Source organism: Dermacentor andersoni, chromosome 7 (assembly GCF_023375885.2).
Source record: "Dermacentor andersoni chromosome 7, qqDerAnde1_hic_scaffold, whole genome shotgun sequence".
NCBI lineage: Eukaryota > Metazoa > Arthropoda > Arachnida > Ixodida > Ixodidae > Dermacentor > Dermacentor andersoni.
Genome location: NC_092820.1, coordinates 163,655,529 through 163,680,903, shown reverse-complemented (window position 1 = coordinate 163,680,903; position 25,375 = coordinate 163,655,529). Strand labels below are relative to the sequence as shown.

Genomic DNA, 25,375 nt, shown 5'->3' with positions numbered 1-25,375 from the left:
CGTTCGCGAGGGGCCCGCACTGCCCCAACAGAGACGGGTGACACACATCCCGAGCCAGGCCGTCGGCGAACGCGTTCACACGTTGCCCACACCTTACACAGAACACAGCCAAAAGAGAATGGCACGTGGCACAAGGCGATCTGCCAAGACCGCTGCACGAAGGGACAATCGTTTATTTTTTCAAAAAAACGAAATCGTAAGCGCGTTGAACATCTTTCACTTCTCCAGACTCGGTACAGGTTTCGTTAAACCCGGTGTATTCTATTCTGATCCCGATATATTTGAACCGCGGCCAAATGTAGTCCAACTCTGTAGGCTCGTGATTAAATGTTGAACTGCTCGGAAGAGCTGTAGTACAAACGAGAAACAATGTTGAACCTGAAATAATAATGAAAGAACTTGAAATAATAATGAAGGAAGCCCTGAACACAAAGTTACACTCGACCTTAAACGTTTTCGGGGCGCTGAATTGGCAGAAAAGTTCAACGTCCTCGCGATTTCGGCTGGAATTTTGGTTCCCACGTGTGGTTCATGCGGGGAAGGGTCCACTGAACGTTTTGGCTAGATAGAGGATGCATTGCTTGCGACACTATTACTGGTGCTTTTGCGGTTGACACTTTCCCAAGCAGTCCGGGTCAGGAGGGCACCGTGTACTTCTCCAATATGTCATACAGCCAAAGCGCCCGCGCTGTTTCTGTTCACCATACCTATCGACGAAAAGCATTCTTGCTATTAAATACAGGAGAACTATACGTAAGATTTCAACGGGAGCTCATCTGGTAGGGTATACGTCTCAGGAAACAAAAAAAAAAAAAACACTAACGTGGCTTCTGGTCACTGACCGAGTCAAATACCTCGACCTTTGTGAAGAATGAACAGGTTCCGAAAAGTCAATTTAGATTTCACTGGGTAAGTGCGCGAGAAGTTGTTGTTGTTGTTATTGTTGTTGTTGTCGTCGTCGTCGTCTAGAAAGTGGGGAATAACATATTAACCACGTTAGTCCACGTTAATTGACAATAAACCACTTTAAGCCACCTTGCTCTAATTTGTACCAACCTTAATCCAGCTTAATCGACTTTAATTCACATTCGTTCACTTCACCGTAATTCACTTTACCCCACCTTAAGTCACCTTGCTCTAACTTATTCTACCTTTAATTCTGTATTACTACTGACGTCATACAAGATGCCGATGACGTCACTAATGATGATGATTTCTGTTACCGCTCGTCGCGGAAAACGCGGGCTTCTCTGCCTCATGGGATGCGTAACGCTTTCGCATTAATAACTCGATCGGTGCGCGCCAGCCTGACGTGCGTATACTAGCGCGATCAACTACCACCACATAGTCTGTTGACGGTGCTGTGCTTTTGTGACACGCAGGCGGTGACGATGAGCAAGCGCGAGGTGCTCGCCCTGCTGGTGGTGTTCATCGTGTACGTGGTGATCGGCGGCGCCGTCTTCATGGCCCTCGAGGGACCCCGAGAGGAAGAGCAGCGAAACGAGATCGCGCAGCTGCGGCACGATTTTCACGGTATGTCGTCGTCGCCACTGTGCACTCGTGAACGGCTGCGGAACCACCGCGCTCACGTGCTACATGAATAGGCGCGACCGCCTTCCCTTATACATGCATAACTTGGTCGCAAGCACGCTTGGCTCGAGATTAAAGAACGTACTGGTGCGCTGTATGGAGACGAAGTTCGTAGAAAACTGACACAAAGAGAGTGTCCCGTCTGTTCTGCGTTTCTATTCCACAGTATTTCTGTCACTGCGGAGCCGTTGAGCATTCGAATTGTGTTTGCAACGGGGGAGCGTTAAGGATCGAGAATCGATAAAGAGAGAGAATGAGAGAAAAAGAAAAGAATGGGAAAGGCAGGGAGGTTAATCAGAGGGTAGCATTCGGTTTGCTTCCCTACATGGAAGAACGTAGGACGGTGAGTATAAAGAACCGATGTGAGAGAGAGAGAGAGAGAGAGAGAGAGAGAGAGAGAGAGAGAGAGAGAGAGAGAGAGAGAGAGAGAGAGACTGCTATCGGATAACGTTACCTTTCTGGAGTGATAAAGGCCTGCTTCACTGGTCGTCAAAAAAGTTTCGCGGGCTAGATATAGTTTTCGGAGGCTCTTATTGCCTGAAGCAATAAAGTTTCTTTCATTCAAAAGGAAGAGGAAAGGAAAACGGCAGAGAAAGAAATGTCTCCCCTCTGAACGGTGAGAGCGGCAGCGTTCACTTGCAGCGGAGCAGGAAACGTCAAACCGATTTCTGCTTGCCGCCGGAGAGTTGAAACGGTGAAACAGTCAACTGGGCTATGGGTCCCACGCTACGCCTCCCCCCCACCTCCCCCCTACCCCCCGCCCCGAGTCCGCTTCCTAAGAGCGAACAGCTAGCTTAGCTTGGCGCGTCCTTCCACGTTATGACGTCAATTGCCCACGCAGTCTCCTGCCGCCTCGTTTCACCGGAAGGAAATGGCAGGCGGAGACCTCGAGCACGTAAGGGTGAAAAGGAGGAAGTAGGAGCGGGGTGCACCGTCCTCGTCCGTCAACGCCCGCTTCTCCGAGGGTGTTGGACCGCGGTTGGTGACGGACACCAGTGACATCCGCGACGCGGCGAACCCTAAACCGGGCCTCTGGAACCCGCGCCACGCCTCTGGCCGCATACATCGTACAAGCATACTCGCGGAAAAGACTATGGCGTGCTCGGTCGCGAGAGAGGGAGTATATACGTAAACTGTCTGCGCAACTTGGCGGAAATGGAGAAGGGGGGAGGGAGAGGAGAATAGCTGAGGGCCAAGTTGGCCGCGCGCAACTACTCCACCTTCGCAGACAACGAACCTGGTCAACGCCGACGCTGCGCGCCTGCTGACCAAGGCACCATCGATCTCGTACGAAAGCTCCTCCATAGCTAAGTTGGTTGACTCTCCCGGAATGAAAAGTTATGGGCATCCGGATTAAAAACGAATATCCGGAAATAGCTGAAGCACTCCTTGCAGCTACTTCGGTGCAGAAACTCAGAAATAAGCTCTGGAAATTTTTTATCGACACAATCTAAAGATAGTGCCTGACTGATTTTGGTTGGTTTCCATTTATCTGCAAATCCTTGCTTTCATTGTGAAAGTCCTATATTTGCTCTGTACCTGGACGACCGCTGCGTCGACATACCTGTACCATGTACCTGTATGTACCTGTATTCATGTGTCATTGGTGTAAAAAAATTTTTGATAGCTAAATTTTACCATGTTTCAAATTGTCGCATTCTACTCTATATTTTGTGTCATTGCAATTATGTGGTTGTGTGACCGCAGCTGCCAAGGGTGGGGCGGGGCGGCCCAGTCAGGCACGTTCACTGCCTTTTGTCCCGTTTCCCACGGCATTTCTGTAAGGAATGTCTTCGAACGAACGAACGAACGAACGAACGAACGAACGAACGAACGAACGAACGAACGAACGAACGAGCGAACGAGCGAACGAGCGAACGAGCGAGCGAACGAACGAACGAACGAACGAACGAACGAACGAACGAACGAACGAGCGAGCGAACGAACGAGCGAACGAACGAACGAACGAACGAGCGAACGAGCGAGCGAGCGAACGAACGAACGAACGAACGAACGAGCGAGCGAGCGAACGAGCGAACGAACGAACGAGCGAACGAGCGAACGAACGAACGAGCGAACGAACGAACAAGAACGAACGAACAATAACGAACGAACGAACGAACAATAACGAACGAACGAACGAACAAGAACGAACAAGAACGAACGAACAAGAACGAACGAACGAACGAACAAGAACGAACGAACGAACGAACAATAACGAACGAACAAGAACGAACGAGCGAACGAACAATAACGAACGAACAAGAACGAACGAACGAACAATAACGAACGAACGAACAATAACGAACGAACGAACAATAACGAACGAACAAGAACGAACGAACGAACAAGAACGAACGAACGAACGAACAATACGAACGAACGAACAAGAACGAACGAACGAACGAACAATAACGAACAAACGAACGAACAATAACGAACGAACGAACGAACAATAACGAACGAACAATAACGAACGAACGAACAATAAAGAACGAACGAACAATAACGAACGAACAAGAACGAACGAACGAACGAACAATACGAACGAACGAACAATACGAACGAACGAACAAGAACGAACGAACGAACGAACAATAACGAACAAACGAACGAACAATAACGAACGAACGAACGAACAATAACGAACGAACAAGAACGAACGAACGAACGAACGAAATTTGGCAACTTGAGGTTCTTTCACGTGCGCCTACCGTAATCTCTGGTACACCAGCTTTCTTTCTTTTTTTTTGCTTTTTTATATTCCGCTCCGATCGGAATGCAATTGCCGCGGCCGGGTCAAGCCCACGACCTCGAGCTGAGTCAGCGGGACCCCATACCCGCTGAGCTACCGCAGCGGATAGCGACCGCGCCAAGCGGCTCCATTACAATCTGCGCCCCCTTCACGTGAGCAAGCGACCCCAGCTTTACAACCAGGCGATCGATCTTTATGCAAGCAATGATCAAGACTGATCTCAACTTGAACGCCAGCGTGTTGTCACTTCGTGTACCGGCAACGAGCGGGCGAATTCAAGCTAAGCTTTATTTTGGTTTCCGAATGTTACAGGGACGCCGCAGTATCTAGCTCAAAACTGCTTAGCATAGTAAAGAAAATGCGGAAATTGGATTATGACCATCAAAGCTTTGCTGTGGAGACGCCACGCTTTTGTATCGACTGTGGTTGAGCGTTGCCTTTACCAAGGTCATGTGTTCCGCATAGGGATGTCCGACACAGCAACCTGAGACAACTGCGGCCATGAAGGATCGATTGACCATATTTTGTGCGCCTGCCCGCAGTACAGTCCACAGAGGGAATGCCTTCGCCACGAACTTGACCAGCTGGACGACCAACCGCTATCGGAAAAAATAATTTCACACCATCGAAAGGACCTAACTTCAGAGAAGAAGGCCGTGCAAGCGCTGTTGCGCTTTTTGCGACATATACCGGCCTTTGTGAACGTCTCTAACTGGAGTGCCTTTTGTGTGTGTGTCTCTGTGCGAGCGTGTTTTCTTTTAATGCTTTCCTCTCTATCCTCTTTCTAATCCCCGTCTCTCATCCCCAGTGTAGGGTAACAAACCGGAGACTGATATCTGGTTGACCTCCCCGCCTTACCTCTTCATCTCTCTCTCATCACCTCTTCATCATCATCTTCATCACCTCTTCATTACCTCTTCATCTCTCTTCTTTGGATTATGAAAACATAAAGATCACGCAGTGAGAGCGATCCTTAAGAAAAGAAGATGAGAAGGGGGAACAAGCCGCACAATAAGCGACTGGGTGATAACAAACGAACGGCCTGCGACCGATCACTTTCAAGCGCGTCTCTGGCTGGGAAACTTCGCGCGAAAGACAGGCGACGATTATGTTTAGGCTAACGGGAGGACCTCACTTTACACGCGCGACGAAAGAGTGTGAATGAAAAGGACTGACTGGGAAGAATGCAAAGGAGAAACGAGAGAGGGAGAGAAGGAAAGGTGGGGAGCGCTGCTCTTGAAGGAGACGCTGCAGATGCAACGCGAACCTAGATGACAGGAATAGACTTGGCTGTCACACTGCGAAGAACGAGGGACAAAGACAATGGTGTTTGTGAAAAAAAAAAAAAAAAACAAGAACGAAAGAAGTGGAACGGGCCCCGCGCGACGTGCTTGCTTTTTTCATTGAACAAACACACACGAATGCCACACACGCACGTACACACAAGCTGGAAGAGACATGTGGTGTACGATTATATATATATAACGTGCGTGTGGGGAGCCGTTATTTACGAATCGGTGGACTGCTATTTCCGAACTCGGCTGTTTTACCCGCACCCACGCGCCTCCGCTACATGCGGCCGTAAAAGTCAGGAAAAACCCATCTTCTCCGCCTCCCGGCTTTGCACGTTGCAGGCGTTCCGCTTCTGCCTTTTGCGTCCCGCGATAGAAGAGCGCCTCTTACACAGTTGTTCCTACGTGTGAAGTGTTGGGGCCGAGCGCGGGTTTCAGTTCCGCAACCGCGTCATACCGCCCGCTGTGATGTACGTGAGAAGCGAGCTAAGGTGGAACTATTCACTCAGTCGCGAACTGTGCAATAAGTGTGTAGATAGCCTATACTCACAATCCGCTATCTGTCCTTTTTTTTTTTTTTCTATCCCCTATGTCCCCTGCCACAATACCCTCACCGCTGACCACCGCTCAGATGTCAGCGGCCAAGGCCAGGCAGTTAGAGCGGGGTCAGCCGGAATTTTTCCTTCGCTTCCTCCTTTCCATCATTTCTGCAGCAAAACAACCGATCACCACGACGACGAAGACGCCGCTGTTCGACTCGGCGCACCCATCACATAAAGCGGAGCAGCAGCGTACACAGTCAACAGCACAAGTTCGAGGAAGGCGGGATTTATAAGAAAACGTTCTGCTTCCGACAGTTCCTCATCGTATACAGTCAAGGAAACCGCACACCACCATGTTGTTCGCACGTACCAGTACAGGCTCGAATTTCGAACGCCAAGTTGCTTTATACGAGGCCGCCGAGATGCATGCGAAGCCCTCAGCGAGATCGCGCGGTCCGTATAACTTTGCGGTTGACTGTACACTGGTCATCTGGAGCTATACGGTGCAGACCAAGGAGGTTAAGCTCCTTGGTGGGGACTCATAAAAAAAAGAAGAAGGAGAAGAGAGAGAGAGAGAGAGAAATGAAGAAGAAAGACACTCAGTTGCGTTCAAAGCTCGAAGTAGCGTCGTCGAGAGCTTGCGCATCTATACGGAGCTAGACCCACCTCTTCAAGTTTTCTTTTTCCTTTGTTTTTTTCCTCTCACTTCGTACTGCAACAGTACTCCGACCACTGCTTCCTCAAGAGCTTCATCGTGTCGTTAGTCAGCTATAGTGGGCTTGCTTGGTCTCGTTGTGGCGTCAGGTTCAGTCGAAAACATTCCACACTGCCTTCAATATCGGCTCAGCGCAAGGAACGGCCCATCAAGGTACGCGAGTTCAAGCTGCAGCTGCCACCTGCCTTTTTCAATGCCTAGAGCCCATTCAGTGTCTGTCCCTTAAATCACGTGCTTTCTGTTGGGACAGGCAGACATCGTTCAAACAGACGTGTGCAATGTGGGCAAACATATACCCTCAGGCGTATACACTCGAATTACTCTGAGGTATGCGTTGCCATTACGGCAGTATGCTGCAGTGTGGAAATGTGCGTTGTTATTATACGACACGGCAAAGGACGATCGTACCCCACTTGAACACGTTTTGACGATATCACGTGGCAATGTTTACTCCCCCACCGTAGTGAACTCGCGCGCTCTCCTGAAAACGGTTACGGGTCTGTTCCAAGAAACTGTGGCCTGTATTGCACAAAACGATCTTACGCTAGAATTGTTTGTAAGAGCAAATTCCAACCAATACTATAATGCCGCAGACATTATTAGTCAAAGCGGCCAGCCAATGGCAAGGGGCGCTTACGAAAGAGATGCTTTGGGAATTCGGCCCGGAGTCTGCTCACAAACACCGGTGTGAATCCAGGCACCGGAATCAGGTTTTTAACTTTTGTAAGTCTTCTTTTGTAGGACTGTTCTTCGCTGAGCAGTCGCATACGCTGATTATCCCTATATTTAGGCTGCGCCTATCCTAACGAAGCACCCTGGAGTACAATATGTGCTTTGTGTACATCAGGCTCAAATTTATTTATTTCATTTATTCCGTATGCCCTCAGGGCCAAAGGGATTACAGATAGGATTGGTTATGAAATAGCAATTAACAAGAAACAAGGAAATGCGAAATATGTCAAAGTACACACAAAAGGAAGTAGCTGCTGATACAATATTAGCTAATGACTGACGAGAGAACAAATCTAAAGCAAATTACAAAACAGTGACAATGTAATACAGGCGACTATTCATATAACCTTAGCGAACGCTTGGTTGAAGGCATGTTTATCGTTTATTGCAACAATGAACATATTCGTCTGTGTGCGTAAACGCGACAAGTGGCAGCAGTCGCTGGCCACTGTCAAGCGCCAACGAGATATACCAGCGGAGCTCATTATGTCACCACATCGCAAGTGGCACGATTACAATATTCAGCGGGTCAGCATACATACAACTGCCCTGTTCGCGACACACGGCGAACCGCATGCTGGGAGCGGATCGCACGTCATCAAAGCACGCCTCCGTCACCAGAATATGGGAAGCAAAGCCGACAAGCTGCAGTGGAAGGTACAGAAGCGTGATATTTCGGTTCACCGATTCGGTTCACGCCTCGCCCGGACAAATGCAATCTGCATACGCGCAACACAGGTTAGTCGGCGGTGGTGGTGATAAACTTTATTTCTGCTCTTTACAGGAGAGGAGCGCGTATACGGCTGCCGGTTGGTACATATGCGGTAACGGTAACGCCTCTCTGGAATATTTGGGTGTATAGCCTAGCGGTCGCCAAAGTGCGTGCGTCAATCCAATTAAGACGATAGCGCGACGGAAACACTCGCCTCTTTTGACGCAAGCAGTGTCAAATGAAAATGTCTCCCAGTCGTGACCGGAGAGCGATCGAGTGGCGACATTTTCCACATGACGTATAACAGCCACATTACCCTGACGAAGTGCCGCGCTTCTCATTCACGTGACCTTCGCTCCTTGACGTTGTGTGGCTTCCTATCCCGGAACTGCTTTGAAAAGTACTCACCCTTTCTGACGGATTGCTATCCTGGCGGAATTTTGTTAACGAAACAAATATACGAGGCTCGCATTTGTTCCGAGAGGTTACACCCGACTACCGCATAGACTCGTGTAAGGGCCGCACTTATTTTTCACAATTTTCACGAGGTGCGGCCCTTACACGGGCCGAACCTTTCTTTTGTCCGGCGACTACTGCACAGCCCGGGTCGCCGAATGTACCATTGCATCAGAGGTCGACGCGCAGCTCTCGCCATCTAGTAGGGGAACGGGGAAGTGCGCAGCGCGCGGAAATTCGGCGATGCGCGCGCGCGCCATCGGACACCAAACGCGATTGCTTCTCCGATATATATATCCCCCCCCCCCCCCCCCCACTAATTTTGTGCTGTCAAATTGGGGAGTGCGGCCCTTACACGAGTCTATACGGCAAGTTCTTACTACGCAATTGTGAAAAACTGACACTTCAGTACCTGCACTTGTGTCAAGCACAGTATGTTGGTTCGTCAGGTTCACGCACTAAAAGTATGCGAGAGGTAACGCCCAATGCCTATACATCGCAGTAACATAATTTAATTTGTTATACACTCGTTTGTCGTGCACCGCAGTGCTCCAGTTGGGCTTGCGCTGTTCGCGAAAGCGTGTGCGTACCTTCCTTTTACACTGCAGTCACTTACTATACATTTACTTCAGTTTGCAATGGTGAGAGTGAAAAGAAGTACCATACCAGGTGGCTTCAAATGAGGCTCTGCTACACTGGCGGACAACTTTCTGCGGCCATGAAATGAAAGCTACAGGGGTGCCGGAGCTTCTGCACATGTGTTACTACGCGAAGTAGTCCGGCAGAGTTTGACCGCGCTTTCTGTTTGCCGAAACTGAATCAACGTGGCTTCCACGTGCGGCAGCGAATTCGCATTTGCCTAAACGCTGACGACAAAATCGGGAAATCTAAGTCGTATTTTGACACTCAGTGCAGTACACTGCCTCATTTTGTGCTTCTAAATGAGACGTTTATGTTCTGTCTTTCCTAACTTCAGCTAACGCAAATGTCGTACCTTTTCAATAGAGCGCTTCCCAAGATCTCCAGCTTTTCCTTCGTTGTCACGGAAAGTCATCCTTAAGCCTAGTCTCCTCTGAGCCTCTGCCTGCTGAAAAGACTAGGCGCAAGCCGTCGCAAGGGAAGCGTGCCTTGGGTGCAAGCCGATATCTCCGACGCTTGCGTCAGTCTTCGTGGCAGTCGAACTATTCCTATACCGCAGCGCCTGTGGACTGAACCGGGGTGTTATTTTCTTTCTTCTGTTCTCATGTTCTCTCTCTCTCTCTCTCCAGTTGAGAGTGGCCCTCCCGTTCCGCATTCTCGAGCTTTGCGACGCTGGCTCCCAGTTCCTCCGTCGTCGAGTCACTGCAGCCGCAGTCTCGGTGTGACGAGCGGTATCCCGTTTCTCCCCTGAGCGGGTTAGCGCGTCGTGCGCTCCACGCGCAATTCACCGAGCCTAACCAGCCCCTCCGAATGCACGAAAATACTTACGCGACCGCTTCCTCCCAACCCCCCTCCCTCGACGCACTTTCCATGTTCCTCTTCACAGTGCTACAGGAAACAATGCACAGAGCAGTTCGTTGAGGAGTAGCTTGGTAATCAGTGTCTAACAGGGACGGAAAAGGCGGTTGAGGAATCGGAAAATCGCGGATGTGTATACTTTGGGCACTGTGGAGGCATGGTTTTTCATACCATGCGGTTGGAAAGCTCGTTATAGCTTGTTGGAGGGCTAGTTGGCTTTAGAACATGGTTCTGAACGTCTGTAGTTGCCGCCTTCTTGTCTAGCTAATCCTTCGTCTTTGCGCGCTGCAAGGCAATCACCACTGGTGAAGCTCAGTCTCTCAGGCGCCCCGCAACGGTCCCAGCGACCATATCCTCCCGCGCTGCCAAAGAAAAAAGCCTTTCACGGATCCCACAAGCAGAGTGCCGCATTAGTCCAGCACGGTTCGCGACTCCGTGTTTGAACCTATAGTTCTTTGTGTTGACGCCACTACTGAACCACGTGTAAAAGCGCGGCGAGACCGGCCGACGGCGAGCAGCGCGGTTTTTGGGCGCCTGTAGTGCGGGGCTGCTCTTTCGGAGCATGCAGCGTCTCCTCTGGCGACTCGACAGCGCCGGAGAGCTACGCGAGCCTCGGGTTGAACGCCCGGGCGACCGACTGACGCGCGTCTCGGGGTTAGCGATGCGCGCCTGCTGCTTCGCCTTCTCTTTTGGCACGGCTCGCACCGTTTACTCCCGAGACAGGGAAGAAGCACACTGGGAGCGTGCAGGCAGTGGGCGCGGACTCTCCGACATGCTTCGCTTTATGAAAACAGTCGCCGAGACGAAAGCGCTCGCTACGGGCCGACTCGTTTGTGTCACAGCTTGTTTTGGTTGTGTCCTCTTGAAGTCGTAACCGGTAATCACTCCATCTGGACCACGCACGCGCATGCGCGTCTTCCCAGCACAGGACTGCCACGTCATGTGCAGCGTGGCACATGACGTGGCACTCTGAACTGAGTTCTGTAATCTTAGTGGCACGTCGACTCGGTTTGCCGTGCATTCGATCGGCTCGTTAAAAAGGCACATCTCCGCCAAGACGTGAACAGCACGCGTGTTTCTGGCTGTATTATGTCGTACCTGCGAAACTGCAGGCAATGCAGAGTTCTGCAACGGAAAGGAAGTTATTGTTCTCCCTCTAGAGCTTTGGAGTGTCTCGGAGTGATCATGGGCTCCGTACGTGGCATCGGTTTTTCTCTTTGTTCTTTTTTTCCCTTCTTTTCTTTCTTCCCGCGAAGGGTTTACGCATGCAAGGCTCATACAAGGTGTGCCCTTGGGCAAGGGCAAGCTTCAAGGACTACGTGTGTGGGGCGCGGCTATAGCTGCATTTTTCTTTCCGCCGGTAACTTTGATGGCTAAGCAAGACATGCGCAGTGATGAACACGCATTTCTGTTCATTTTCAATACATGAGACTGTTGATCGTTCTGCAATGTAGGTGCCGTATAGGATTCGGCGCACGTAGGATTACGAAAGCAAAGCGAAAGAACAATGGCAGCGCTAAAGAAGGAAAAGGGAAGTGAACGAAACAGGCAGCATCGTGACAACAGACCAACAAAATATAACACTAGTGCTCCCGTTCAATAAATAATCGAACCCCCTTCCCTTCGTGGAAGTTGAACGAACTGCCCAAGGCACAGTCCAACCATGTTGCGGGCCACGTGCAGGTCTGAGGAGGCATGAGAATCGTGATTCTGGTCGCACGAATATAAAGCGTGCAGCGCTGCTGGGCAGCTAACCAGTCGCGCGCGATGCCACGCGCATCGTGCTTGCGCAGCACCCTGTGCGCACGCGCCGAGACGCGTACTACACGCCGGCGACCACCAGCCAGCTCTCTCTGTCTGTTATCTTGGTATCTTATTTACCTTAAGTTATCTTCGTTATCTAAGCAATCTGACTAAGATATGTAGTCATATAACTAAGTTATCTTGTAGGTATTGGGCTTTCCTGTTGCTTTATCTTTCAATATTTTGCATGTGTATCTGTGTGAGCCTTGTATCTGCCTTTTGTATGCGCATGCACGCGCCCTCCGCTTCTATGGAAACTATTCAAGAAGAGCGTCTGTCCTGTACACATCGCTTCATTCAGCCCTTATCCCGCTCAACGACACACGATGCACCAAGTGGCCCAAGGTTCAACGATATTGTCATTCGCCTCACGCTTCAGCGAGCGTCCAAAGGGGTATACTATACGTCCCTGTCTCATTATCACTATGATAGAGGCTGGGGACACAGGGAGAAACTCGAATGCAGGCGACTCAAGTCCAGCGAATGGCATCAGCGATACGCTGTCTTCCGCGAAGGATGGTGGCCCGAATGGAGGACGGCAGCAGGAGGAGAGAACGCTCGGAGTAACCGGGAACCGAAGCGCTGTCGCTTGGGAACATAGCCGGCAACGCTGCGGAAGCTACGAAAGCAGTCCGGTCAAATTACTCCACGGGCTTCGAAGGGCAGTTGCGTTTTATCTGCGACGCTATTTGCAGAATAAGTTCATGTTACAGCTACAACGTGTGGACGTGAGGTCACGTGAGATCACGTCTTATTATTGGGCCTTCGCGCTTCCAGTATGCCGCGTACTGCGTTTTGATGGCGAGCGCAAGCGGCGCGCTGTGCCAATGCCTCCTAGATAGCATGAGGCCTGTGCACTTTGGCACGTGACGTCACGCTACCTTGCCCGACTGCCACAAGAACTAATGGGGACGCGCCGGAGTAATTCGCGATGATTTTGGCGTCACCGTTTTCGTCACGCCAGGCTTGGCAATGGAAACAATCTCGGCCCAAGTAGCATCGCGTCGAAAAGGTGAGTGCAGGCCTGCTGTATATGGGAACTACAGGCGTTGGCTGTGCACACTGATCGCGCAGGTATATGTGTCATTCCGTTCCTTCGGTGGCAAAATGTTCAGGTCTGCGGCGCACGTAATAAATAAGTCATGTTCCGCGACGTAAAGGCATACGACACTGCTACGTCGAATAAGGTGACGCATACTCATGTCTTTCTTTCATATTCAAGGTCCCCCCCTTTTTTTTTTCTTTTGCAGAGGCGAGGGCGAGCACTGTATCAAAGAGGGCTTTCTAGCGTCCGCAGCATTGCCTGCAATGCACGTATGGCGCTATCCGCGGCCAGCCTGGCTTCTTTCGTGGCAAAATGGCGAGTGACTCACCGATCGGGATCGCGGCCTTGACGGTTCTCGAGAAGTCCTTCGATATGCGAAAGGAAAGCACACCTGCCACTCACACACTCACACACACAAGCACACAAGGGAAAAAAAAAACACGAAAGAAAGAATACTTGCAACCCGCGCAGAAACACGCACGCATTCAGTGCGAGCCTTAACACAGCGCGGCGGGCGCGAGTCGCCGTGTCCAGCCGCGCGTGCATCGGGCGGCCCCCTCCGCCCATTTATGTGTTTAACATTGCCTTCTCGCGCGCGCTGCGAGCTTCTCAGCCACGCGGCTATTTCGGGTCGTCCGAGCCGTAAAAGAAAGAATTTATTAGCCGACGCCGGTACGGGAATAGAGCATCTCCACCGCAAGCTCACGAAAAAACGTTTGCGCTCGCTGTTGACACTGCCGTCTATGCGGGAGGAGTGGCCCCGTCCAATATATTTTCGTTGCCGCGGCAGCAGCTGCGGTGCGCAGGCGCTGCACCATCGCGAAGTCGTATCCGCGAGGTGCCGGAGCCAAACACAATGGCCGAGCGCTGTTCTCCCGGCGAAGATCCGGCGGCGAGCAACTTGTGCCCCGGAGCTCATGGGAAATAACTGTGCAGCAGGGAGGGAACGGGGCTTACTAACCGCCACTCGAGCGCCATTCAGCAATTGGATTGGATTGGATTTCCTTCTTCGATTGCGCGTACCCACTGCGGGGGATTGGCCAAGATTTGGATGGTATCGGGAAGATGTTGGCAGTACAAAAACTGGTAAAAGTGTGATATGGAAACGGGTTTACCTAAACAGCTTCGTCTTTGCACAACCGTGGTCACTAGCGTTGTTGTCATTATAATCGTCAGCAGCAGCAGCTGACGCTGCAAACTAATGATGAAGACCTCTCTCAGAGAACTGTGATCACTGATCTCCAACGTTACAGAATCCCAGCTATATACGGGGCGATCGCTCTTAAGTTTTGCGGCGTTTAAAAAAAAATTGCCTCTTGCAGATAACATGATTCTATTATTTGAGCTGGATTGTTCAGAGAGGTGGACATTACTCGTACGAGAAATCGAAACACATTCTTAATTAATTAACAAAAATGAACTAGTTAGCTTCTTCATTAATTACTTTACGGCAGATACTGCAATTTGCGAATTGTAGCCGGTGAACTTGCAACGCGTATCCACTTGTAATGAATTTCCAGAATGGCTTTGGTTTGCGGAGATATGCGGCATCATACCTGCCGTAAAAATTCACCGTTAGTCCGCTTACTTTCTTAAGAAAACGCTCTTTTATGCACTGAAGCACGAAAGTAACAGGAACGCCCATCTATTCCGTCCCCCACTTTGGGAAATAATGTTGTTACAAGCCATTCCCGTACATTGGACAAGGCTCGAGATAGGGGATGAAGACGAGGATCGAAGGATCGATGAGTATCGTGTGGTTGTTCTCTCGCCATCTCGGCTACTTTCTCTGTATGTATTACCTAAATACAGTTTCCCTTTTGTTTTGCCTAGTCTTATCCACGTCACAGTAGTTTGCAACTAGTGTCATCTTGAAGGTTCATTTCAAGGGAATACACCTTTCAAACTCACCGGCTACAATTCGTAAATTGCAGTATTCGTCATCAAGTAATTAATTAAGAATTCATTTATTTAAAAATATAGTTGAATATGTCGCACAAACATCACGCAGTTGAAACATGAATTATATAACAATATGCGGCATAGTTACAACAAAGTTAACTGCGTTGTCGCATACATGAAAAAATAAAGAGACGAGAACATACAGAGAGGCATTTAAAGCGACAATGCAAACAACGGTGTCACATAATAAACACTCGAGCAACTATGCTTTATAACCACGATAATATCACATATGCACCTTAACAACAAAAATAAAGAATTACTTAAGAAACATTTTTTTATTTTTGTCGGGCCTTAATAACCGCCAATAATGCTGCTCTCTTCTAGAAGATTTCCTAATGCTGTTAAGCACACTAGTTACTCTGCTCCTGTTGGACACAGCCCTCGTGCTTTTTTCAGTCAATAGTCTTCTTCTTGTTGCCCACGGCCCTAACAATTCCTTCACGCTGACGGGTCTGCGGTCGAATGTCATTAACAATGACGTAGGTCAGCGTCTTGATGTGTCACGGTGCGGCCATTCCATAGAAGAAGGCGATACGCGTCTTCGTCAACAAAGCTACAACCCCACCGAACAATTCCAGCGTGGCCGGTTCCGCGTTTCTTTAAACACTTGAACTGACCGATGACAATGTACTTATAACGTGACGGGACACAACAGACTCGAGCATCGCATGCACTCACGGAATAAAACGCAGCCTAGTTGCGTCTCGGCACAAGTGGAACCACAGGCGCGACGGCCCCCTCGATAGAGTTACTGGAGAGTTCAAGCGGCTTGCGTACGCAAGAAGAGCCACGGTACTGCGCATGCGCAGATACAGGTGTAGGGGTCTGCGCATGCGCAGTACCATGGCCCTTACTTCTTGCGCACGAAAGCCGCTTGCGTCCCCTAGTCTAAAACTACCTACTCTATAGAAGGACTGGAGAAAACGTACGTTCAACAAGGCTGCACGGATTTGTCGAGTTTAGGTTGCACGCGGCCAGGGCCGCGGGTCCGGATTGTTATACCCGAAGGCGTCGCTGCTGGGCAACTGTGTGTTTTGATAGGCGACTGGAAGTGCAAAAAGGAGGGTATAACCCAAAAGCTGTATTTCTTCTTCGGACGGCAATGAATGTCTGACGGTGCTTTGCTATCCCTCGCAACCAAACACGCGCACGCACACCGGCACGAGCAGCCGGGCCAACAGCTGCAGCTTGAAGGCGCGGGCGCCGTTTTAGCGGCGGCCTGCGAGACAAAACAACTAAAAAAAAATTAAATAAGAGATTGCACCCACGAGGGCGCGGAGAATCCGCTGACGTCATCGGAACGAGGCCAGTCGGGTTCTTTCTTGCCGCTCGGTTTCTCGTAAAAAAAACGCGAACGGAGAACAAGGAACCGCGCTATTCGAACGACCTCGAAGCTTCGGGGCTGCACTTGTTTATATTTATTATTATGATGATTCTTATTGAAACACAAGACGGGGGGCACCCGCTGAACTTGGACATACGCGATAAAGTTATCGCACGATAGGTTACAAGGTTGCCTTTTTTTCCGGCAACGAAGATGCGTGCTGCTATAGTATATATATACAACGCGAAGGTCATTGTGTTGTGTACGGGTCGGCTGGGCGTCTCGGTGTGTGCGAGATTATTTTCCCATACGTTAACCGGATGCGATGTTCACCAGCGCCGTGCTTTTCGTTAAGCTATACGTAGATACCTTTGGACGATAGACCTTTCTTGAAGCCAGTGGCTCTGGTGGCGTGGAACAGCGCTGAAAGTGCTTTGCGAGAAACAATATCACTGCTGGCCTACACAGGGAAGAGCGGCCTCACCTCCGGAATTTGGAAATACACGGCATGCGCCTGCGCATTGTGGCGTGCTGTGATTAGAACACGTCTGCGCGTCGCACGTGCATACTACAGCGTAGTGATTCGCTATCAGTGACCTATATTGAGCTGTACATTGTAAAACGACTTACACCCGCATTCACCTTTTGAGGTGTAAATTATTTTCCAGTGTAGTTATAGTGAACTTACAGTACAGTGAACTATAGTTATAGTGTGCTACTATAGTTCACTATTACAGTGAAATATAACTATGCAATGGACTCAGGATAAACAAAACTCGCTTAAACGGGAATGCCGGATAAAGGGGGAAATAGTATCAAATTTGGTTGGCCGCCCATAATAATAATAAACTTGGGTAGAACGCAACCCATATTTTCCTGAACTTCAGTTAAAAGGTACTCTGACCAGAACTGCCACCTACGTCATCGGCGTGCGCGGAACAGGAAGAGTTCGAAACTTTGTCAAACGGGGACGCTATAAATAGCGAAGAAAATTTAATACATCGGGCGATTGTGAGAAAGTTAAGGCAAACCAAACATGTAGAAACTGCAACTGTGTCTGCATCATGAGAACTTAGCTGTGCAAGTGAAAATTCCTGAGAAATTAAGAAGAGAGAACTAGGGAGTACACGTTGAATCGTGCAGTCCCGCTGACACTACACTGCTTCGTTCCCACCGTCATGAATAAAAGACTAAGATGATGCCTTTGATAGCTGCTCTGAGGAGAGAGCTGAAAAATATTATCGGTGAAATTCATGGCGAAGACCATGATTCTGTTGACGAAGACACAGATATCGGTGTTACAGTGCGCGTTGCGTTTTGGGACGGCACGGCAAGAGCAGCAGCTGAGAGTCTGCAGCGCTGTTTCTAACGCAAGGAGACTGCTGAACCTTTGGTAATCTTCCGCGCATGAATAGCAACCTTACGCCAGAGAAACAACAAAGTGTTAGAAGAATAGTGCATGCAGTTTAGTCAATGTCGCTAAAAGACAGGGACGGCCAGAAACGACACCACGCGGAACTAATGAAACTGTGTCTTTTCTATGTCTGTCCCTGTCTTTTTAGCACTATCGGGTTTCCCAGTATATATATGCCACACCAAGCAGCCCTAATCAGTGTTTTGGGAATCCTTTCGCGCATGAACACCAATCTTACGCAAAGGAATCTACAAAGTTAAAAGCAGAGCGCAGTAAAGGTTTTTTTTTTTTTTTCAAGGAAGTAATATCAAAATAACAGGACGCCGCTTTTCTAATAAAGCGATTGTTGGCGATTTTTGTATTCTCCGCTTAAATGAAACACATTCGGATAAACGAAACACAAGTTTCTGTCCCTTCCAGTTCGGTTTAAGCGATGTCACCGTTCAATATAATCGTCATCCACACTCCCTTCCTCCATTCCTCACTCCCTCCTCTCTCTCATTCCCCTTCACCATTTCCCTTAAATAGAGTCAGGCCAGAAGCAATTAAGCTCCTAGGGCCGACGTCACTGCTTTTTCTCACAATAAAAATGTTCTCTGTGTTATCAGTGTTGATTGTTATCTGTATTATACCTGCACTGCTTATATCCGTCATTTGCTGGGTGTGCTCGCTGTTTCTTGCTGCTTCGCGAGCGTAATTGAATGTCTCGGCGGAGTGTTTCAACGCGAAATCCGCGACCGCCAGATCGTTCTATAATGTCCGTTTGGTGTTATGCAAATTATGAGAACATCCGAGATAACAGCTCGGAACTGCCAGACACGTGGCTCCGCAGTAAAATTGAAATATAAACGAAATATGAAGGCATATTTATTTGTCGACCTCCTTTCAATATATTATTCAGCGGTACGAAAGGGCAGTTTGTAACGCGTGCGGAGACAAGCTATTTTCGCATAAGCAGCCAGGAGATGAGCACGGCAGTGGAATAGTAGAGGTGTTCGCTTGTGCAAACGTCACTGAAAGGGCCAGTTCCTGAATGCCGATTCCTGTCCAAGCTCACCTCTTTCCAGTTATTCCTTCATTTGATTATCTTTCTTTTTCTTGCGGCAGTCTCTCTTGTAATCCAGTGACTACAAAGCCAGAATGCACGCGTACTGGTCCCTCTGAGCTGTCAATCGACTTCCGACGCGATTTCTGCGCCGACGTGCGGACGGAAGTGGAAAAGAGCTACGCAGAAATTCTACAACACTGACGGTGAAACAAAACTAGTGGGAAGTGCCACTGAAAGCCGCACGCTCTTTTTCTTTTTTTTCAGCGATAAGCAACAACAAACATACCACGCATTGCGACGAAACGCTCGATCGTCCGCTCTTTGCAAAAGAGCAGGTTTAAAAGCGCAGCACGGGAGAGAGAAATAACCACGAGGACGACGCGCCGGCTGACACCCAAACGCTAGATAAAGACGCGCGAAACAACGGAGCAAAGAAAGGGACAACGTGACAGATAATCTATTTCTTTCGGCAACAGTGACGTGGACAGGGAACTGACACGCGTGTCTCCAAGTGTTAATTCTGCGTTGGGCCGCTAAAAAAAAGAAAAAAGAAAAAAAAAACTGTCTTTTACCGAGACGCGCATGTATACCAAGAAGCCCACTCGAGCATGGCGTTCGCGCGTGTTTTGCACGTGCAGAGCAGCTGGCGTCGCAGAACCTGAGCGGACTGAACAGCTCGTACATCAAGAAGATCGTGGCGCAGCTGGCGGACGCGCGCAGCAAGAATCTCATGGACGAGCACGGGCAGGACACGCACACCAACTGGAACTTCTACAACTCCTTCTTCTTCGCCATCACCGTCGTCACGACCATCGGTAAGGAGAGCGGCGATCTTTTTTTCTTCTTTTCTCTTCAAAATATATATAGACTGTAATGGCGACACTGTAGCATGTAACGTGTAACACTGCAACCTGAGCAACACGTAGCCGACGAGTCGTCGCGGGCTCACGTGATCGCTCTCATAAAGATGACCGACACTATACGAGTCTGTTTGTTGTACAAGTGTAACAGCGACTTCGCCGTCCTCTGCTGAAAGGACTGATAATGCGGGGATTCCAAAACAGTCAGGTTGCGCGATGTAGGCAGCATGCATATACATGTAGTGTATAGGTGCACGAGTCCGGTATAGGAGTGAGAACCTTTGCGCATCCTGAGACGCGGAAGTGTTGACGCCATGCAGGCCGAGATGTTGAGGGCACGGAGCTCGTTTTGTCCCTTTCCGGAGTTCGAGCAATCGGCGGAGGGTTCCGCAAAGATATGTTGCACCATTCTGTCGGTGAAGGCTAACAACACCTGTGAATAAAAACAGGAACAGCGCAACACAGGACAGCACTCTGTCCTGTGCTCTTTACTCGCTCGTCCTGTGTTGCGCTGTTCCTGTTTTTAATTCTAAGATGAACCAACCAGCCCCATTGAACACACTGCTGTCACCGGCGGGCGCGCTTCCAGCGTGAGTCTAGGAGCCGGGTGCAGCACACGGTCGAGAACTTCGGAGCCCAGAAAACCCTGTTTACAGCCGCTACCTGCGACGGGTACGTGAGCGATGATGTCTTTGGGGAGGAGTTGGCGCAGTATGGTATAGCGATGCATCTTCGGTTGCGTTCGCGTCAACGAGGCGTTGGTGACGCAAGTTGTTTTTCGGCAGTCTTAGCGAGGACTCGCCTTCAAGTGCGTGTGATCGTATTCCGTGCCTCGACGCTGAACTCTCCAGCATTATACCTGGAGTTATAGGGACTCTGTGCTGAAACTGGGCCGGCCCCCCGTTCCGGCAAAGTTTTCCTCAATTTCGCTTCTCTACAGTCTCATGCTTATGCATTTATATTTATTCATAAGTTTACATGAGCGAAAACGTCGCAGATGATCAATAAGATACGTTTTATGGGCTCTCAAATGTAAATGAAATAAATGCAGCAGAGTGTTGAGGAAGCAAACGTGAGACCGCAGTTCTCAAACACAGCAAAAAAGACGCAAGAAAAAGAATGTATGCAGGTACAACGAACATGTTGGAATGTATGTGAAGCGAAGGTTCAATAAAGCGGTTCATTGAATACCTTTCAACTAGCGGCAACGCGTAGTATTTTATTTGATTTCGTCCTATGCAGCAAATAATCGGGCACGCCCACAGTGGCACATGCCGAATGGCTAAATCAAGAATAATTTAAAGAACCTGTGAAATGTAATTAACCAATCTGTTACGAGTTCGCTACGCCTTATAGATATCTGTGAGGCGAAATCATATTTTCATGTCTGATGTAGGATTCGTACGTAGTGGGACATGCCCATTCTGGAAGAGAGTGGCCATTTCATTAACATATCGATGCGCTTGATATATATATATATATATATATATATATATATATATATATATATATATATATATATATATATATATATATATATATATATATATATATATATACACGCACACACACACACGCACACATACGCCGAGATAACGACTAGGAAAGAACAGCTCGACCATGGTCAACACGCTTTCTGATAATTAGGAACAATCGTGTGTCGTTGGCCAAGCTACAGTATTACTCAGACCTGTGTATTGCATAACATGTTTCGTTTTCAAAAGATGAAGCACCAACAGCGACAGCACATTAAAAAAGAACAAAAAGAGTGGGCTGTCTCTGTTGGCGCTTCATCTTTTGAAAGCTTTGAACCAACTATAGCCCCACAACGTGTTCAACATGTTTCGTGTTCGCGACCGCTTTCTTTGTTGACCGTCCTTCAAACTTTTGTTTGTCCCCGTGAACGTTTTTTATTCGTGGACATGCCCTTCAAACTGCTGTTTGTGCACGGGCAAAATGGGCACATTGTAGTATGCTCATTTCTGTTAGACGCTTTTGAGAACTCCTAGCTTTTGTGTCTCTCCTCACGTCACTATCGCGAATTGCTGACGTCTCGTTGATGTTATATGTTCTGTCAAGCCTATTAAACTTCTCTTTCCTAACCGACAGCACCCAGCAGCCAGGCAGCTGGCCACGCCAGACCCGGGAAAGTAGGCAAAGAAAGTTTCGCTTTATGAACGAATACGGACACATCGTATCCACTCAAAGGAAACAACAGCGCAGTGTATGTCGTCTCTCGCGGTCCTTGTCCTTCGCGCTGTAGGTCGCTTTTATCATGATTTGCCAACTAGCCCAAGCAACCACCCTAGTACAAACAACAAGTTTTACCACGAAGTCAACGCACTTGTCCGAATCAACAGTCGGCTGTGGTTGCAGCACCAATAACTGCGTCGTCCTCGTCGTCACAGTCAGACTCACTATGTAGGCTGACACGGCATATGCTAATAATGCGCGACGTCGACCCCGCTTCGCGACACGTGTGCGGTTCGCACGTCAACCATGCATGTTGCAGCGCCGTGAGGCTTGCGGTAAGGAAACACGCGAACAGAGCAAGAAGTAATCGCGTGGCGAGTCCTTTCGGAATGGCTGGTACAGACGATCCGTTTGCCAAACGCTGTTTTGGTCAACGGGGAAAGTTCACCGACTACCGCATCCGTCGCACGCCGCGCCGAATGACAGCTCTAAACAATTCCGTTTACTCACACCCTTGTCCGAAACGCAAGCTTAGGAACACACGGATCGAGGTTTAGCATTTGGCACTTCGTGTGCACGGGCCACGGCGGCAGTGCGTCTATGGCAGCGGTATGGAGCTGAAAGTCGTCACCCATCTGAACATAGGTACATCGCAGTGCTCTATTGTAAAGCCATCTGGATTTCGCGTTAAGAAACGTTCTAAATGAAAAACGATTCGTCGTCGTCGACTAGGAATCGAACCCAGGATCCAAGGCAGGCATGCGAGGACGAATATGCCCACGCTCTGTCAACCGCCAGCAGACTTGGTTAGCTCGGGTTGCGGAGCAACTGGCCAGGCGTGCAGACATTTCTGAATTGAACTTTAAAACGACAATGAATTTTCGGACCACGAATGTTTCCTAAAAAGGCAGCCATGCCAAAATAAACTATTCTGAAATATAAAACAAACAAATAAAAGAAAAGGATATTTAGATGTGGACAGGAATTGAAAGACAACTTGGCAGCCACATCACTGTTTAAAAATCGAACTTTATTGTCGAATCTTCGAGCAGCCGCTTGAATTTCATGCGCACAAATGTTAGTATAGTCGCACCTTTGTTAGCGAGCGAGCACGTTCCTTTGCGGCACGTTTCTCGGAAAAAACTCGCTCGCTTCGCATCGTGCAAAACGTCGGTCGCGACTGCTCGCTCTTTACCTCTGCCTAACAGCAGACACAACGACGTCGATGAGCCCGCACGTACCCCAGCTGGAACCGCGTCAACTTCGTCTCCGCCCTTTCGCAACAGCGCCTCCCAACGACAGGTGTGTCGAAAGTGCTCTTGGGGCCGCTTGCGTAATGCAGCGTACACGCCGAGTATGACACAAAGGCTCCCGCTCCACTTTTGAAGGGTGCGGAATCAGCGCGCTCCGTTGTCTGCAAAGCTCCGGTCCGTTCCAACAATCTCGCGGAGTTCACGGAACATGAAGTTCTCGTATATATGACCGGTGACAGACGAGGCGCACCATGCATGCAAGTGGCATTCGCTGTATACGTATTTAGTCACGCTCTCACGGCGCTTATATGGGACGTGATTGTGGTGCCGAGAGAGAGAGAGAGATTCGGCTTGATTTTCACGAGCAGCTCTTTCGCCGTGCCGTCGTCTCAGGTATCACGTTGTGATGTCGTGCTTCTAGGTTGCAACATTTCCGGTACTTGCCCAGGCCATCACCTGCGGTCGCACAGACTGGTGCACCTCAACAAAGGCAGCAGCTCTTTCGAGCTTTCAGCACACGAGGCCACGGTCCCACAGCATTTCACCTTCCGTGGAAGGCGTGTCATCTAACTGCTCTAAAGCTGTATGAATGGCAAGCCTCTCGTCTTATATGGGGTGTGCCAGCTAACTTTAGCCAGAGCTTTAAAATATGCGAATGCCACGTAGCTGGACAGAACCAAGGTAATGTTGTTTGCCGTCGCTTGCAGACACTCAGATTATCTCTTTATTTAAATTCCGCATAACTGCATAATTAGCCTTCATTAATTAATCAACTTCTCAAATATTACAATTAGATGAAAAGTGTCAACGAGAAAATTGCAGAGCAACATGAACAACTGCCGATACAGCCTTCTGTTGTTCAATACGTGCTACGGAAAAGTGTTTTTCCGACTGTGAAAGAAGCTTGCGAATGCACGCAAAATTGTCGCGCGACTGGCCGCTCGAGGCACTAATTGCGTCTACTATAGGGCTTTTGAATGTGAGCCATTGTCGCCCTTTCCACGGGCGTCTATTGTGTTCGTGTGGACCGATGAAATAGGTCTTCGTAATTTGCCCTTTTACTTGTCGCCCTTTCCACGGGCATCCATTGTGTTCGTGTGGACCGATGAAATGGGTCTTCGTAATTTGCCCTTTTACTAAGTGCACAGCGAGCGTTTGTCGTTGGTTTATAGTGTTTGCCCTCTGTTTTGCTGATCAGTGCTATGGTGGCTAAGTGGCTGTAGCGAGGTTGCGGGTTCAATTCGTAGCCCATGCTATCGTGCGAAGCCTGAATTTAAGCACGCTCGTGTATCGAGCATTGGGTGCGCGTTGATGAAACTTCCAGGCCGGCAAAGTTAATCGGTGGCCCACGGCGCCTTTTGTAGCCCCTCTACTTCATCGGTACTCGAAACCTTATTAGTTCATTTAGCTCTTGCGAAGTGGCACTTCGGACTCCTGTAGTGTTTTGCTGGCGTTCAACTCGTGCACCTTATCAGGGTGTTTATTCCTATGTCGGGCGCATTGGCGTATGGAAATATACGGGCGCCATATAACGACGCCGGCGCTCTTTGAGAACTACGCATCGTGTGTATGTACCGTACGTTGGACGAATCCCTAACATACACTCTAGTATTGTACCGTCGCCTCATTTTCGCCCTCTTCCTTTCACACTGGCTCTACCTAACCTTTTCCCTTATAGTTGTGGAGTAGCAGTCCAGAGACAGGCTTGTACGACCCACTTCTCGTATGCCGCTAAACCTTTACCTCTATAATGAAACCATCTTTCACAACCGGTGTTACGATGCCTTTCCATTCGTCCCTATTGTCGCTTTCTAGAGCGTTTCACCTCTGTTTTACCGATGCATAAGGTAATTAGGACCAGCCGAAGTTTTTGACAAAAGAAAGGTATGGGTGGTTTAACGAGAACAAGAAATTTCGTCTGTTACCCTACACACTGTGCAACGGGGCAGAAAAGTTCGAAAAGAATACAGGGATACAGAGGCAGAACACAGGCACACAATCACATCCTTTCACAGCGCAGAACCACAGTTTTCTGGTAGGCTTCATCCTAAAGCCCTAGCGCAGCATACAGCTGGCAACAACACGTTGATTCAGCGTTCAAATGGACGTGAGGCGCAAACAGACCCACATGCAGAAGGATGCATGAGATTACACGTCGCATGAGGTGAAAGCAAACACA

At 49.1% G+C, this 25,375-nt stretch overlaps 1 protein-coding gene and 1 long non-coding RNA gene across 2 annotated transcripts in view; one reads left to right on the top strand and one right to left on the bottom strand.

The window, feature by feature from the left end:
* LOC129385298 (uncharacterized) overlaps positions 1 to 25,375 on the bottom strand; it is a 207,301-nt gene that overhangs the window by 65,686 nt on the left and 116,240 nt on the right. The window lies entirely within an intron of this gene.
* Positions 1 to 25,375, top strand: part of LOC126533114 (open rectifier potassium channel protein 1-like) — a 106,141-nt gene that overhangs the window by 41,671 nt on the left and 39,095 nt on the right. The window contains exons 2-3 of the mRNA XM_050180381.2: positions 1,383 to 1,533; positions 19,529 to 19,705. Coding sequence (XP_050036338.1) covers positions 1,383 to 1,533; positions 19,529 to 19,705 — 328 coding nt within the window. The remainder of the gene's footprint in view (positions 1 to 1,382; positions 1,534 to 19,528; positions 19,706 to 25,375) is intronic.